Raw genomic sequence first — 13,644 nt, forward strand, 5'->3', positions numbered from 1 at the left:
TCCCATTGACCTGTGAACAGTAGGTTGGGCATTATTGTCCATTGCAGCAACTTCAATGGATTACAGGTCACTGATTAAATAGCACACTGCGTATACCTAATGTCATCTGTCATCCACCAGTTTGAGTCCTAGCAAGAATCACACAAGAGGCGATGGGAGGAATGCTTTCAAAAAGTCTAACCACTGCCAGTAGCTCTGGTAGCATTTCTGATGATCGTTGTTCACCCACTGTGCCACTCTCGACAAAGGCAGGCCTTATGCAAATCCATACTGACCCTGCCCCTCAGGGGAACAGTCCATGCCAAACGGCCACACATGGTCCCCTCCAGAAAGGAACACGAGCAACCCAAGACTGGTTTCGGCCTAGTTGGACCCAATGAGACCAAAATGATCTTGGGTTACTTGTATTCCGGTTCAGAGAGGGCCTGGCTTGGCAGTTCGGGCTTGACTGTTCCTATCCACAGAAGATTTGGTCCATTCTACGTACATCAGAGGACATGAATATCCGCAGCAAAACTATATGGAAAAAAAGCCCAGAAGAACTTTTACCTTTTCTGTATACTACATTATTATTATGCATGCTGACCAACCTATGCTTTCTGTAAGCATCAACTTATGATTGCAAGTTTGATAATACTATACAAAGCTCTTATTTCCATGGATCATGTCCACGTTTAACAAAACAATCGAAAAACTATGGACCAATAAATATGGCAAGTCTGACCTGAAGTGGCATTGTAGGCAAAATAACTATGGGTTGGAATGCTACCCTGAGCGATTGCCAATGGTTAAACATATTGCAAGCGTTGCTACCATGCACTTTTGTGTGTTTAAACCCTAGCAAGGCCAATTGTGCCTTTCTACCTTTCAGGGTCCGTACATTGATTGTTGATAGATTTGATTATCGTATCATCTATGGTAGGAGTGCAATATGAGGAACTACAAAAAATTAAATTATTATTTGTACATCTTTTAGTATGATCCATGGCTAATCATCTAGCTAGACATTGTTCCATATTGACAAATGTCACAAGCAACCAGAGACTAGGCATGTCCAGCCTTGGGTGTCCCTGTGCAGAACACCTATATGGCCTGGGCCTCGTATCTATACTTAATCCTTAACAAATTTTACCAGTTGGTCTTCCTTCTCTTAATCTAACCTACATTCTCTGTGAACCTAACTAAGAATTGAATGAGAACATAGGAGCTCTGTCCCTAACCACAGGACTGACTAGGGGAGCGAGTCAAAGGACATCCGGTTGTTACATTCTGCATCGGATGATAGCCCTCTGGTCTTCTCCTCATGGTGTTAACAGCAGAACATTCCAGTAGAGAAGTTGTTTTTTTGTGGACTGCACCCCCGGGGCCAAGCATCTCCTTGGGAGTACTTGCTCATTTTGGCTGATGTGGCTTGGTAGAGACCTCACACTCCACCTGTGGTAGCCCACAAATGCCTCTCCTTTTTTGTGGTGTATAAAGTTTAATTAACCTGATGGCAGTGTGATGGCTTTGTGCATACTGAGCTCTTTCATCAGAAATGTTGTAGTAAACTGTAATGAGCAACCAACTTCAGTTGGCTTCCGATGAGAAGACCTTGCCACCTTTGGTGCTAGTGGAGCTTTTGTGTTAACAGTCTGTCTTTAAAGGAAGAGATTATTTCAAGTATGTCACAAATGAGGGTGTACTTACCCCCTAAAACCTGTTCCAGCCTGTTACCGTGGCACAAATGACAGGTAGCAGGGCAACAGGTGCTACACAGCACTTTGTCAAAATGCAAGCTTTCTGGATGAACTAATCTGTGGATTTCATGGAGACCATACATGAGGCTCTGAAGCAAGGAGTGACTCCAGCCTGGGGTTCTGTGACCAAGTCAAAATAGGCTCCAATATCTGTGTTGGCTGCTCATGTAATGGAATTTGGTTCATACTAGTCCAAAAAACATTGACATGTTTGGCTGTTCACCAGTCCAAGGAGGCTGCAGCATAGAAGGCTCATATGAATATTGGCAGCATGAACGTGTTTAATGACATTGTGCCAATTGCTCTTTCTCATGACTACATGAGGTTAATGCGTATGATGAAGTACATACATCTTTGTACATAAAGGCCAGGGGAAAGACTAGTTTCCTCTCATTTTCAGTGACATTTTAACTCATTAGTCTCTACATTTGTACATGCGTCTAGCACAAAGCAGGTCTGATGTTGTGAGAGGAATTCAAGGAATTTAGACTGAGTTTTATAAAAAAAAAAACTTGTTACAACCCAGCAGTAAATAGTGTATACACTTGACAAACTTCATATGTTTGTGATGCTTATAGATAAACTAATAAACAATGTATTAAACAATAATTGAACGTTTTACACACTCATATATGTACTTTAGTCACTCTGTCTTTCACATTTCTTTTCCACTTTTTAAAAGTGATGGCAAGGATGGACGTTAAAGTTAATTGCATACGGTGGTTGTTGGAAGTTACCTGAAAAGAAGTAACATGATATGTACATAACCCACTATCAATCTTAACATCCCTTTAAATGCATCTTTTTTTAAAGACTTTTTCCCTAGAGATACAGCTTTTATATTGAGCAGTAGAACTCAACCTGTCAGCTTGTTTGCTTTTGCGAACATTGTCTCAGTTACAACTGACCAAGTTCTTTTACTCACTACTCTTTTGAAGAATGGTGGCTTTCTGGGAAAGCTGATGGCTGCGGTTCAAAGAGCTTGCATTTACCTCTGCACTTTGTTATTTTGGAGAAGGTTGCAATCCTGGGGTCATGAGTCCAGGTGTCCTATGTCCCAGGTGTCCTATTTCATCATGTTTTTGAGAGTAATTGAGACATTGAATAGGTCTATGCCCTTCATAAAATTGCAAACTGTAGGAAGCTGGCTTTTTATATACTGGACCAAAAAGTAGTACACTGTATAGAAAGTAGAGCGAAACCCCAAAGGAATTACAGAGGCACAAATGACACCCCAAATTTGCTGTTAGAAATGGGGATCTCTAGTTGGCTGAGGTAAGCATCTTTGTCTAAGTAGGGACGTGGGCATCCCTGCACACGTTTGCAAGACACTACTGCCTGGACAGCCAAGTCCGGAGGGATGGCTTCTTTGGCCGTTCCGTCCTCCAGGACTTTCTGGTGTGATTATTGGTTCGCAGACCCACCACCGAGGTTGGTATTGCTGGGGTATCTATTCTAAGGTAAGGAATCTAATACTAACCTGTTTCTTTCAGATGAACAAGTTACTTACCTTCGGTAACAATATATCTGTAAGAAACAGTAGTTCGTATTAGATTCCTTAGAACCCATCCTCCCCGTTCTGCAAACTGATATCTAAGGTTAAGGTCATCCCTTTTCAGGGCCCTAGTTTCAATGGCACCAGTGTTGGTTTTTAACATGGCTCTGCATTTCTGGCGCGGAAAAGCTGTGTCTAAGAACTGACGTCAGCACGCGGAGGCGGCGTCTAAGTACTCTGACGACGTCATCACGGTGCCCACGATGCTGACGACAGACGCGGAGCCGCAGACGATGCCTACCGATGCGCAAGGGTACTGCTACGCAAACATTTCCGGATCCAGTCTGACGCCTGGGGATATTCTAAGGTAAGGAATCTAATACTAACTACTGTTTCTTACAGATATATCGTTACCGAAGGTAAGGAACTTGTTCGTTCGGAAGAAACGGGACAGAGTATGTAATCTTTGTGCTTGTTGTCTTGCCAATGGCTGGAGTGTTGTGCATTCCAGTTGCTGTTAAAAGTTCATTTAAATTTTTATTTGCATTTGTAATTAAAACTCTCTGTTATGGACATGCATGAAGAGAGGACAATTGAAAAGCATGCAGAGGGTATAGTGTAATCTGCTTGTAGTGCCATACCCCCTTCTTGCCCAAGGACGGAGGGGTGTATTTATTCCACTTCTCCTTGGCCAGCAATAGCCATCTCTTCCTCCATCCCTGCATAGAGATGTTTTCTCTTCTTCATATAATTACTTCTGGCCCTTGATCTTGGATCATTCAGTGTTTCTTGCTCGTCCACTTTTCTCAAGGCCACGGAGGGAGTAAAGAAAGGAAAGGAGCTGCTGTTGACTACCTTGCTTGCTGCCTGGGCCATGGAGGACCAGGATAGAGCTACCTGCTGTGCAACATGTAATGCGACCCATTGTCGGCCAAACTGTTGGGTGTCTTGTTGTTGTTTTTATCCCCAGCCCTGAAAGGACTTGGACTGGGCACCATTAAGGGTTTTGTTGACCCGTTCAGCCTTTTTGTGTTTGCCGGTCCAACTATCCTTGTTCAAATCATCTTTGGTTATAAGGTTTATAAAAGGTGTGTGTTGCAAATTCATCCTGTGCCCTGGGCACCCCCCAACTTTTTGCTGACTGGAACTGGTGGTAACTGACTGACTGACCCGAGCCTCTGTTTAACCAGGCCCAGTGCCAGTGCCAAGCTAAAAGGAACACATTAGAATACAGTTAAGACACCCAACATACACTAAGGTACACTATGGTATGGTGGGGTACCCCCTGTAATTGGCATGACCTACCCCATAAGCCCCCAGTATGTATTAGGGCAGGGGATTGAAACTACCCAGAAGTCTCCAGTATCCTGGGGCATGGCAGTTTAGAGGCCAGCAGATTTTCTGCACTAGCATGTGTGCAGTGCTGAAGCCTGAGGTCCGTTTACAAGCATCCCTGGTGGCCAGGACAGCTTTCAAACCTTAAATTGTGCCCAAACTCGACTTTGGGGGTAGGGGCCCTTAAAAATGAAAAACCTGCCATATTTTTGCATATTAGGGACCCCCAGGGTCACCCCTAGGTATCCCAAGGGTGGGGGATAAGTTATCTATAAGGAGCGCCCTTATAAAATGAGTTTTTATATGCCTGGGTAAAGTGAAATTTTACATTTCACTTCCCACATTGTGTTAAAAAGCTGCTCAAATTCGACTTTGATGCTAGAAGTATTGGGTAAGGATAATCTGCATGATTTCTGCAGATTCAGAACCCCTGAAGTCTCCCCTAGGTGCACATGGGGTGGGGGTCCTGTAGAAATTAGGGAAATACTTATAAAATATGGTTTTATAAGCCCTGGTGCTACGAAAGTGGCCCCAGTCATTTTCCCTATTGCAAACCCCATGGCTCATAGGTTAACATGGTAGGAAGTTATTGATTAAAAAATATTGATAGGAGAGGACTAGCCGGACCATGCAGACTTTCCAGAATGGTGGTAGTAAATCCAACACTATAATATTGTTAAATTTCTCCTAAAGTGTACATACAAGAAGTTATAAGACTTTCTTGTTTGTAAGTCCAAATTACGCCTTCTAGTGGTCTGCCCTGATTGGTCAGAGTTAAGTGGATTATCCAGGCTGCTTTGAAGAGTTGATAAGGAACCCCTCCGGTTAATCACTCTGCTGGGAGGGCAGTGTTCTGGTCTATAGGAATGCCAGGCCAGGGGGTGGAGTCGTAAACCCTCCGCTTCAAAGGTAGAGGGGAGGTCTGGGTTTCAGTCCACGCGGACAATTTTGACCCAGAGTCAGGGCTAGGCTTAAGGAAGGTATGTGCAGATGGTAGGGGGAGAGTCCATGGAAATAAGCAAACCCAGGGGATGTGTTTAGCCAGCTCTTACCTCCTTGCTGGAAAATCAGCCATTATGGATTGGGAAGAATGATGCACTCTGGGACAAACTAATGCCACACTCTACAGGATGTGGTCATAACTATGAGGAGTTGCCCTGCTCTCATTGGTCAGCAGTGACCTGGTGATTGACCCAGAGAATTTTGAATAAGTATCTGAGAGGGGCAGAGCCCTCCAGATCTGCTGCTTGAAACTGAATGCAAAGGACTAAGAGTGGACTCCCTACAAGCTACAGGTTAACAGAGCTCACCTGGATTAGCCCCACAAAGAATTCAAAGCCTGGAGTACCAGTGCATTTGTAAGGGTTTTGTTCAAGTGGATTGCGGATTTGAAGTTTCACACTTTCAAGGACCCTCTTGGAGATTCCAGAACCTTGGATTGTGTGTTGGATACTTTGGGACCCGCAAGCAGAACGCCAGGAAGGTGTTCTAACTGCACCCCGTTTGCTGAAGAAGGCGGCCCACTACAGTGGTGAGAATTCTTCATAACAATTTATAAAGGTGTGTCCCTGACAGAGAAAACGAAATGACTTAAAGGGGCGCTGTTGGTTTCTAAGCACTAGAAAGTGACTAATCTTTAAAAATTCATATCTCTGGTTCCCTAAAGTGGATTATTTTCGTTTTGGTGTCATTTAAAAGATAAAAATATTACCTATTTTTATAAATTGGTGTTGGATTTTTATTATGTGTTGTGTTTTAATTATTTACTGAAATGGTGATTTTGAATGCTTTACATACCTGTCTTTGAAGTTAAGCCTGTCTGCTTGCAGCCACGTTACCCAGGGTTGAGCAAAGGAATAATTTTCTAAGACCTATGCTGAGTCCTATCATGTGTTAGTGGCCTTATTGCCAGTGGCAGACCTACATTTGCCCCTACCAATAACCCACTTTCCATCAGTGTGACACACTTGTTTCCTCATTTTGGTCTTAACTTACTCATGTGCATTTCTTTCAAAAGGGTGCATAGTTCCCCTCTACTACTCCTGACTTTGAAGACCATATTCATGGTCGCTGTAACTTCTGCTTGTCGTGTGAGGGAAATCCTAGCTCTCTCGGTGCAGCTGCCTTGCACCACCTATTTCCCAGATAGTGTTGTTGAGGATCAGAATGGTGTTTTTGCCAAAGGTCACAACTCCTTTTCACATTGGGTAAACATTTCTTTGCTCCACCTCGCCTATCTAAAGAGGAGGATAGACTCCAATGGCATGTCTTCCAGGAAAGCCTTGAGCTTTTACATAGATTCTACAAAAAACTATCTGCTTTTTGTGGGGGTTCCCTAAGGCTAAGAAAGGCAAGAAAGTGGCTTTAAGGTGGATTGTCATCTGCATTAAGATCTGCTACACATTGGCCAAGAAGCAGCCTCCAGAAGGACTAGGGTCCCATTTCACCTGGGCCAGGGTTGCTACCACTGTGTTGGCACACAGAATGCCTCTTTCTAGATATCAACGAGGTTGCGATGTGGGCATCAGCAATGTTCGCAAAGCACTACTGCCTTGACAACCAGGTCTGATATGAAGGCCATTCCGCCCATTGGGTACTACAGAACTTTTTTTATTCTGAGCCATTCTACAGACCCACCACTTTCTGCTTCGGTACCTATTCAAAAAGTGAGGAGTCTACAGCTAGCAGTACCCATCAGAACAAGTTACTTACCTTTTGTAATACTCTTTCCGGTAGATATTCAATCTAACCACAGATTCCTCATTGCTTCCCACCTTTGGGTTGTGTGGAATGGTCTCTTTTTTCCCCATCTAAAAAGATCCCAAATTGGAGATCTGCTCTCTGATACCTCTGATTATTGTTGGGCTCCGCATCCGAGGGAGAGGCTGAGTCAAGAAAGAAACTGACTTTAATGTGCAAGAGTGGCGCTTAGATGCGGCTCCATTGGTACTTCTGGGGCAGAACGAAGTGCGGCAACACAGTGCTCCCTACTAGAATGTGATACATATGTATCATTGAACTACCCAGGTCCCAGTACTGTTGGGTCAACCCTTATCTTGTAACCTACTAGAATGTGGGCACACTGCTGTTTAAAGTTTCCGGTTCCAGTCTGGCAACTGAGGGTATTCTAAAGGTGAGGATTCTGCGGTTAGATAAAATATCCACCATAAAAATGTTACTGAAGTTAACTTGTAAGGTAACTTGTTCTTACCTCCTGCCAAAGATGAGCACCAGTCTGCTTCTGGTCTTGGAATTTGCAGCTGAGTGAAGATGAGCACCCGCTGTGCTGGCCTGCTGTACTAATCTCCACCTACAGATCCTTGGCTTGAGCGAGGCCACCACTGTGGTCTCACCTTATTGAAACCACTGCAACAGGAAGGGTTTCTCAGAAAATGCCCAACGTCACAAGAGCTGTAGCGCCATCGAACATGTAAAGCAGGGTTTAGCCGTAAGAAGGCTGAAAGACTGAATGCGCAGGAGTACATCTGCCACAAGAAGCTTTTGCTTATGTGTCTTCTTTGTGGCAGGAATGGTTTAATAGAAGTGTAAGCCAGTGGGGTAATCCAGAGAGAACTGCAAATGAGCCTGTGCCAGTACTTCACACAATTCACTGCAGACTTTAGGAAATTTCCTAGAATGGGGAGAGAGCACAGTGCTGGGATGTATCTATTCACTGAAAATTGTAGTAGAGGTTTGCATCCCTGCAACTATATCCAGTTTAACTGTGTACTATTTTGTTATGCAGTGAGATTAAAATGCTATATTTTTACTAAGATAAGCACTGGTCTGGACAGTACACTTGCACCATCTCCCTCAGAACCCTTTGCCTGCTGATCCCCTCTACTCCGAATAGGGAGTGGAAAGAGTGAACTAGACACAGTCTGAGAGGGTCTCACAAAAGCCAACATTGACTCTGGTGCATTAAGTTGCAAAGCATGCACACACAAGTATTCGTGTGCTCCGTTTCCTGATTTTCGCTTTATGAATGAATCTAACTAGTTTCTGTACCTACCCTCTGGATCGTTCTCATACTGTGCTAGTATGTAGAGCCCATGCCTCCTTTGTAAGTGCTTGGCTTTGATAAATTCAGACCTATTGTGCAGACACTAAGCAAAGCTGTCATTGAGAACATGTCTGGTGCATCTGTGTTGCCTGCCTCTAAATGCATTGGTATCTGTTTTTTTAGATTAAAGTTGCTTCCTCTGCCTAATTGAAACGTTCCAGTCCTGGAAATTTTCTGCTACCACATCTTCTGAGCATACACTTAGAAACCCATATTGCCTATATTGCCAGCAAGGCTAAAGCTTGCCCAAAAAGACTTGCAAGATCTGCCTCAGTAATGGTGCCCTATTTCTATCAGTATAGGAAGTTTGTTTGAGTGGTACTTATCAGCAAAGTGAGCTCAGGTAGCTGGATTGAAAATGTAGTTATGGGGAATCTCCATAAGAAATACAAATGTGTATTATAGTAAACAAACGCATGGTGGAAATGTGGATAAAGTGATGCACCTGTTAAGCAAATCCTTCTCACACTTCTATAGCTGCAGCAACCTATCAGGTGCAATCTGAAACTTGGAGAATATTGTTTAAAGTGCATGATAGTTTTGTAGTTTTGGAGTAAGTCCAAAGAGTTGCGTGCCAAGTGTCACGTATTAATAAGGGAACTAATAGATTGTTCTCTTGCAACTAATGATCTTCAAGCCTTTTAGTTCTTACAGTTGAACACTGCCCTCTTGTGCTATGGTTTGTCCAATGGTGTCTACTGCATTACGTCCTTGGTGGACAGAACTGAAGATAATGGGTGTTCGCCACCTGGAGAAATTGGTGGCTGTATGCGTGTGACTAATAGAATATATGTATGATAACTTGGTTCGGAGAAACCACTTTCTAGGTGACAAAATGTTTGAAGCAGTAACCTGTAATTGACTTGTCTGTCCTCTCCCTAAAGTCCTTTTGACTTTTCACAAGTTAGAATACCCAACTAGTTGCATGTTTGTATGTAGAGTTGTGTAAGGGGCAGGAGTAAAAGGAAAAAGTAGAAATCACACACACAGATGAACAATGGTCAGTGGGGTTACAAGACTATTACTGCCTTTTTAACATTGTGTTTGGTTTATTATTCTTTTCATAATGATTCATTCATTTAAATGTGATAAAATAGTCAAACAATATTTAAAACTTCCTCTATATTTTTAATTGGCAGAATCGAGACCTGGATATGTTCATTAATGCATCCAAGAACTTCAACCTCAACATTACTCTGGCAACAAGCTTTGCAGGTAGTGAAATCATCCTTTAAACATGTATTGGTTGTGTGCAAATTAACAACCTTTAGTCTCAAAGTATTGAATGTATTATATATTTCAAAATTGTATTTAGGGGATTTTTGGAGAACATTATGGTACAAAAGAATGCGGTCCTATTCTTGCATCTCATAAGCCTTAACTTGCTCGGGCTCTTTTACAGCAGTTTCTATTTTGAGTGTACTTTGGGCACTTTAGGTTGTTTACTTGGCAGCAGTGGTCCTCGTAAGTACCTTTGTTGAGAGAGTAGCGTCATTGGAGGCTATGCGAGTGCTCTTTGTTGACCGCACACAGCGGTGCTTTGACTACAGCCTGTACAAATTCTCGCAGTCATGGATGAGACTTGTCTCATGAGCCTCTAATATTCTCCTGCATGTTGTCATCCAGTATTGTGCTGTGGTACAGTGTTTTTACGGCAGCAAAGCCTTCAATGCTGCTGCTGTGTCAGCTAGAAGAGTCGATATGCTAAAGTCAGCTGGCATGGATTTAGAGAACCATTAGTTTTCCATACAAATGGTGACATGTCCTTCAGAGGTATTAACTGCACAACTGATGCAACCTGGCGAAAGCCCATCTGCCTCCCCTTCCCCAGTTACATCGAATGGATCGATTGCACTTAAACTAACAAACCCCAAAGAGCTATTGGAAAAGTAGGACTTGAGCAAAATCAACATGACATTATTAATTAAAAATAGCAGTTGATAACTTCTCCAATTGAGCAGTATTAGCCACATCAGGGTATCTCTTCTAAAAGGCCATGCTCTGTTTGCACAATATGAGGCGTAACAGCTTACCTCTTTCAACGGGCCATGCTGAAGGTGTTCACCATTGTGATGCCATTGGCCATGGCTTCACATGGTGCTATTGGCATACATGCATTTAACTTAAACCCCATCTTCAGCACGAGCACCCTTTTCTAACACGCACACGCACACTCACACTTACACACACACTCTTTTTCTGCTCTTAGTGGTATCTCCCTACACACTTTCGGCTTCTTTTGTGTAGATGTTTCTGTTGGGGACCATGGGACACATGTACGACCATTTCATTTTACAGGAAATTGCAATTTTTGCAAATCACAATTCGAGTCTTTCAAAATGAAATATACTAATGTCCACATTAGTGATTCTAACTGGGGTCGCAATGGAGCTACCTCAATATTCATGAGGCAACCCTTTTCAGAATGGGCAATAACACAGGGATGGTGGCCTGCTGGGGACAGCAGATCAGCATGTCTGTTTGATTTCAAATAAAGCAACTTAAAAAAAAAAATGACAGCCCGTTTTCTTTAAAGGAAAACGGGATGCATTTCAAAAAAAAAATTAAAGGTTTGTTTGAGTGTTTAAAAGTAGGCACTGACTTCAGGTCCAATGCAGGGTAAGGTCGTTTAGGCATGACCTGCGTCGTTCCTGAATCAGATCCATGACGCTCCACCCGTGCTATGGCCGAAGCCAATGGTGTTGAATCCGATGGGCCCCCTCCGACCCGGCAAGGCCCTAAGGCTCAACAGGGGGGTCTGCCCTCTCAAATACACATGAACTCGTAATATTATTTTATTTGAGCAGAGGTTGCTCCAGCTCCCGGAAATGGAGGTAAGGGCAGCGTCTACTCCAGCTCCTCAGAACCATGCCTAGAGCATTGCTGCTCTTTACCTTATTCGGACGACTGCTGAGGCGAAGATGAGGTCCGCTTAGACTTATTCTTTTTCTTGTGCCTCTTCTCCAAGTGTTCAGAAGACCTTGAGTGGGAGGAAGAGGACTTAGGGTTCTGGAAGCAGTCCCGCAACGTCCCCTTTTTCCGATCGGGACTGAGATCTCCACGGAATCTTGCCAGCCGATGTCAACTGCTGGGCCGTAAGGAGCTTCACAGCTCGCTCCCATAAGGCCTTCGGAGCCATGGCCCGACAGTCCCAGCAGGATTTAGAGGCATGGTGGCACTCGAGACATTAGAGACAGACAAGTAGGGGATCAGTTACCGACATGGCATGGTGACAGGTACCACACGGTTTAAACCCTGTCTTTCTAAAAGACATCCTCAACACACTAGAAAAACATTTTGTTCAACAAAAAGTAGAACAAATTATGTCAAAAAGAGACAGAGGGGTTGCTCTTCTCCAGATTGGCGCTTAAATGGTGTGGAAAGAAAAGAACGACGGCCGCGCCCCCTGGGTGGTGCCCATATAGATGACCGCGACGTCATAACTGATGCTAACGACGTCACATGGAGCCGAATGGAGCCACCAGAGTGGTACTGCTAACGAAAAACGGTTCAGGATCCAGCCTGACTCCTTTGGAATTCAAAGTTAAGGAATCTGTAGCTAGAAGTCTCTATCAGATTGTTATTCACAATCATCATGTCTTGGAAGTGAACTGCAGTTAATGCTGAAAGTGATCAGATCTTGTTGAGAAATACTCTTCTTTGGGTCTGATGCTTTTGGCCATTACCCCAAAATAGAATCTTTATATGTTACTAAATTTTCCCAGATTATGGAAGACCTTGGACGTTGGATGCAGTATTTTATAGAGATTGCTTACTGTTACACTTGTTTTGCTCCTGATTGTGACCACAGTCATCCAGAAGACTAATTGTCATTTCAGATTCGCGAATACTTTTGTTTAAACTGATGAAGTAGGCACTGAGAGATGAAAGCCTTGCATGTGAAGGAAGGAGGTGGGTTGAACCATGGCGGACTTTCCTCCTACTCTTCCTTTTAAAACCTTTTATGCTGAACAAAAATGTACCCTTGTACCTCCAATTTGTACAAGAAAAAAGCTGTACATATCGCACACAAGAGTCCTCTTACTTGAAAAGTACACTTGTTTTATTGGTCCTGATCATGTTTTTGAATAGAAGAAATAGGAGGTAACTCTTTGGTTGACGCTAATAATTAAAAACACGTCATTTGCTTCACACCTAAGTTTCAAATGATTTGCCGTCATTCCCTCTCTTAAAATTGATGTTCTTTTGTGTTTTTAAATCCTATCATATGGAGATAATAATTTATGCATGCTGTGATTCCAACTACATTTTCATTTTCCCTTTCCCCATTGTTTTCTCCTCAGCTGGTACACAGGCTGGAGAAGAGATTCCTGTTGTATCAAGGACCAATATTAAGGAGTATAAGGACAGCTTCTCAAATGAGAAATTTGAGTTTCACAATAACCCTAACATCACATTTTTTGTGTATGTCAGCAATTTCACCTGGCCAATCAAAATACAGGTAAATTCTGATTTTATTTATTAATTAAGACAACTGTTAATTGTCCTATAAAAGTATAGTCACTGCAAACAGTAGATTGCCCCCACTCAGACATCACTCCTTTCCTGTTTCCAGTGTAGGTCTCCTTGGTATTTATCGTAGCAAAATGCTTTGCATTGTGGAATTTAGAGTTTGTTGCTTATATATCATTTTTAAATGCCTGCCGAGAACTTACGGTTACATCTGGTGCACTTCACTTGGGGCTGCCATTTTGAAACTGGATATAATATGGTTACACTAATATTTGTAAGCTGCATTAGATGTTTAAGTACATTCACAAGTGTTGAAAGCTGTGGGACTCGTCATCTTTATTCTGTAGTATTTTTTATGTTTTCAGAATCGATGAGGTAGTGCAAACATGACATTTCAGAATGTAAATTAATTACAAGCATTGGCTTAGTCTGTAAGAAAGTGGCTCTGTGTATACTGGACCAAAGTAAGGTACAGTGTGCACAGAGTCCCCAGTCTCCAGAGGTATTTCAGAGGCTAAAACCGGATATAGCCTTACTCT

At 42.9% G+C, this 13,644-nt stretch overlaps 1 protein-coding gene across 1 annotated transcript in view; it reads left to right on the forward strand.

Moving 5' to 3' along the window:
- Positions 1–13,644, forward strand: part of ATRN (attractin) — an 800,866-nt gene that overhangs the window by 529,040 nt on the left and 258,182 nt on the right. The window contains exons 23-24 of the mRNA XM_078678722.1: positions 9,772–9,847; positions 12,937–13,094. Coding sequence (XP_078534848.1) covers positions 9,772–9,847; positions 12,937–13,094 — 234 coding nt within the window. The remainder of the gene's footprint in view (positions 1–9,771; positions 9,848–12,936; positions 13,095–13,644) is intronic.

The sequence above is a fragment of the Lissotriton helveticus genome, chromosome 2_2 (genome assembly GCF_964261635.1).
Source record: "Lissotriton helveticus chromosome 2_2, aLisHel1.1, whole genome shotgun sequence".
Taxonomy (NCBI): Eukaryota; Metazoa; Chordata; class Amphibia; order Caudata; family Salamandridae; genus Lissotriton; species Lissotriton helveticus.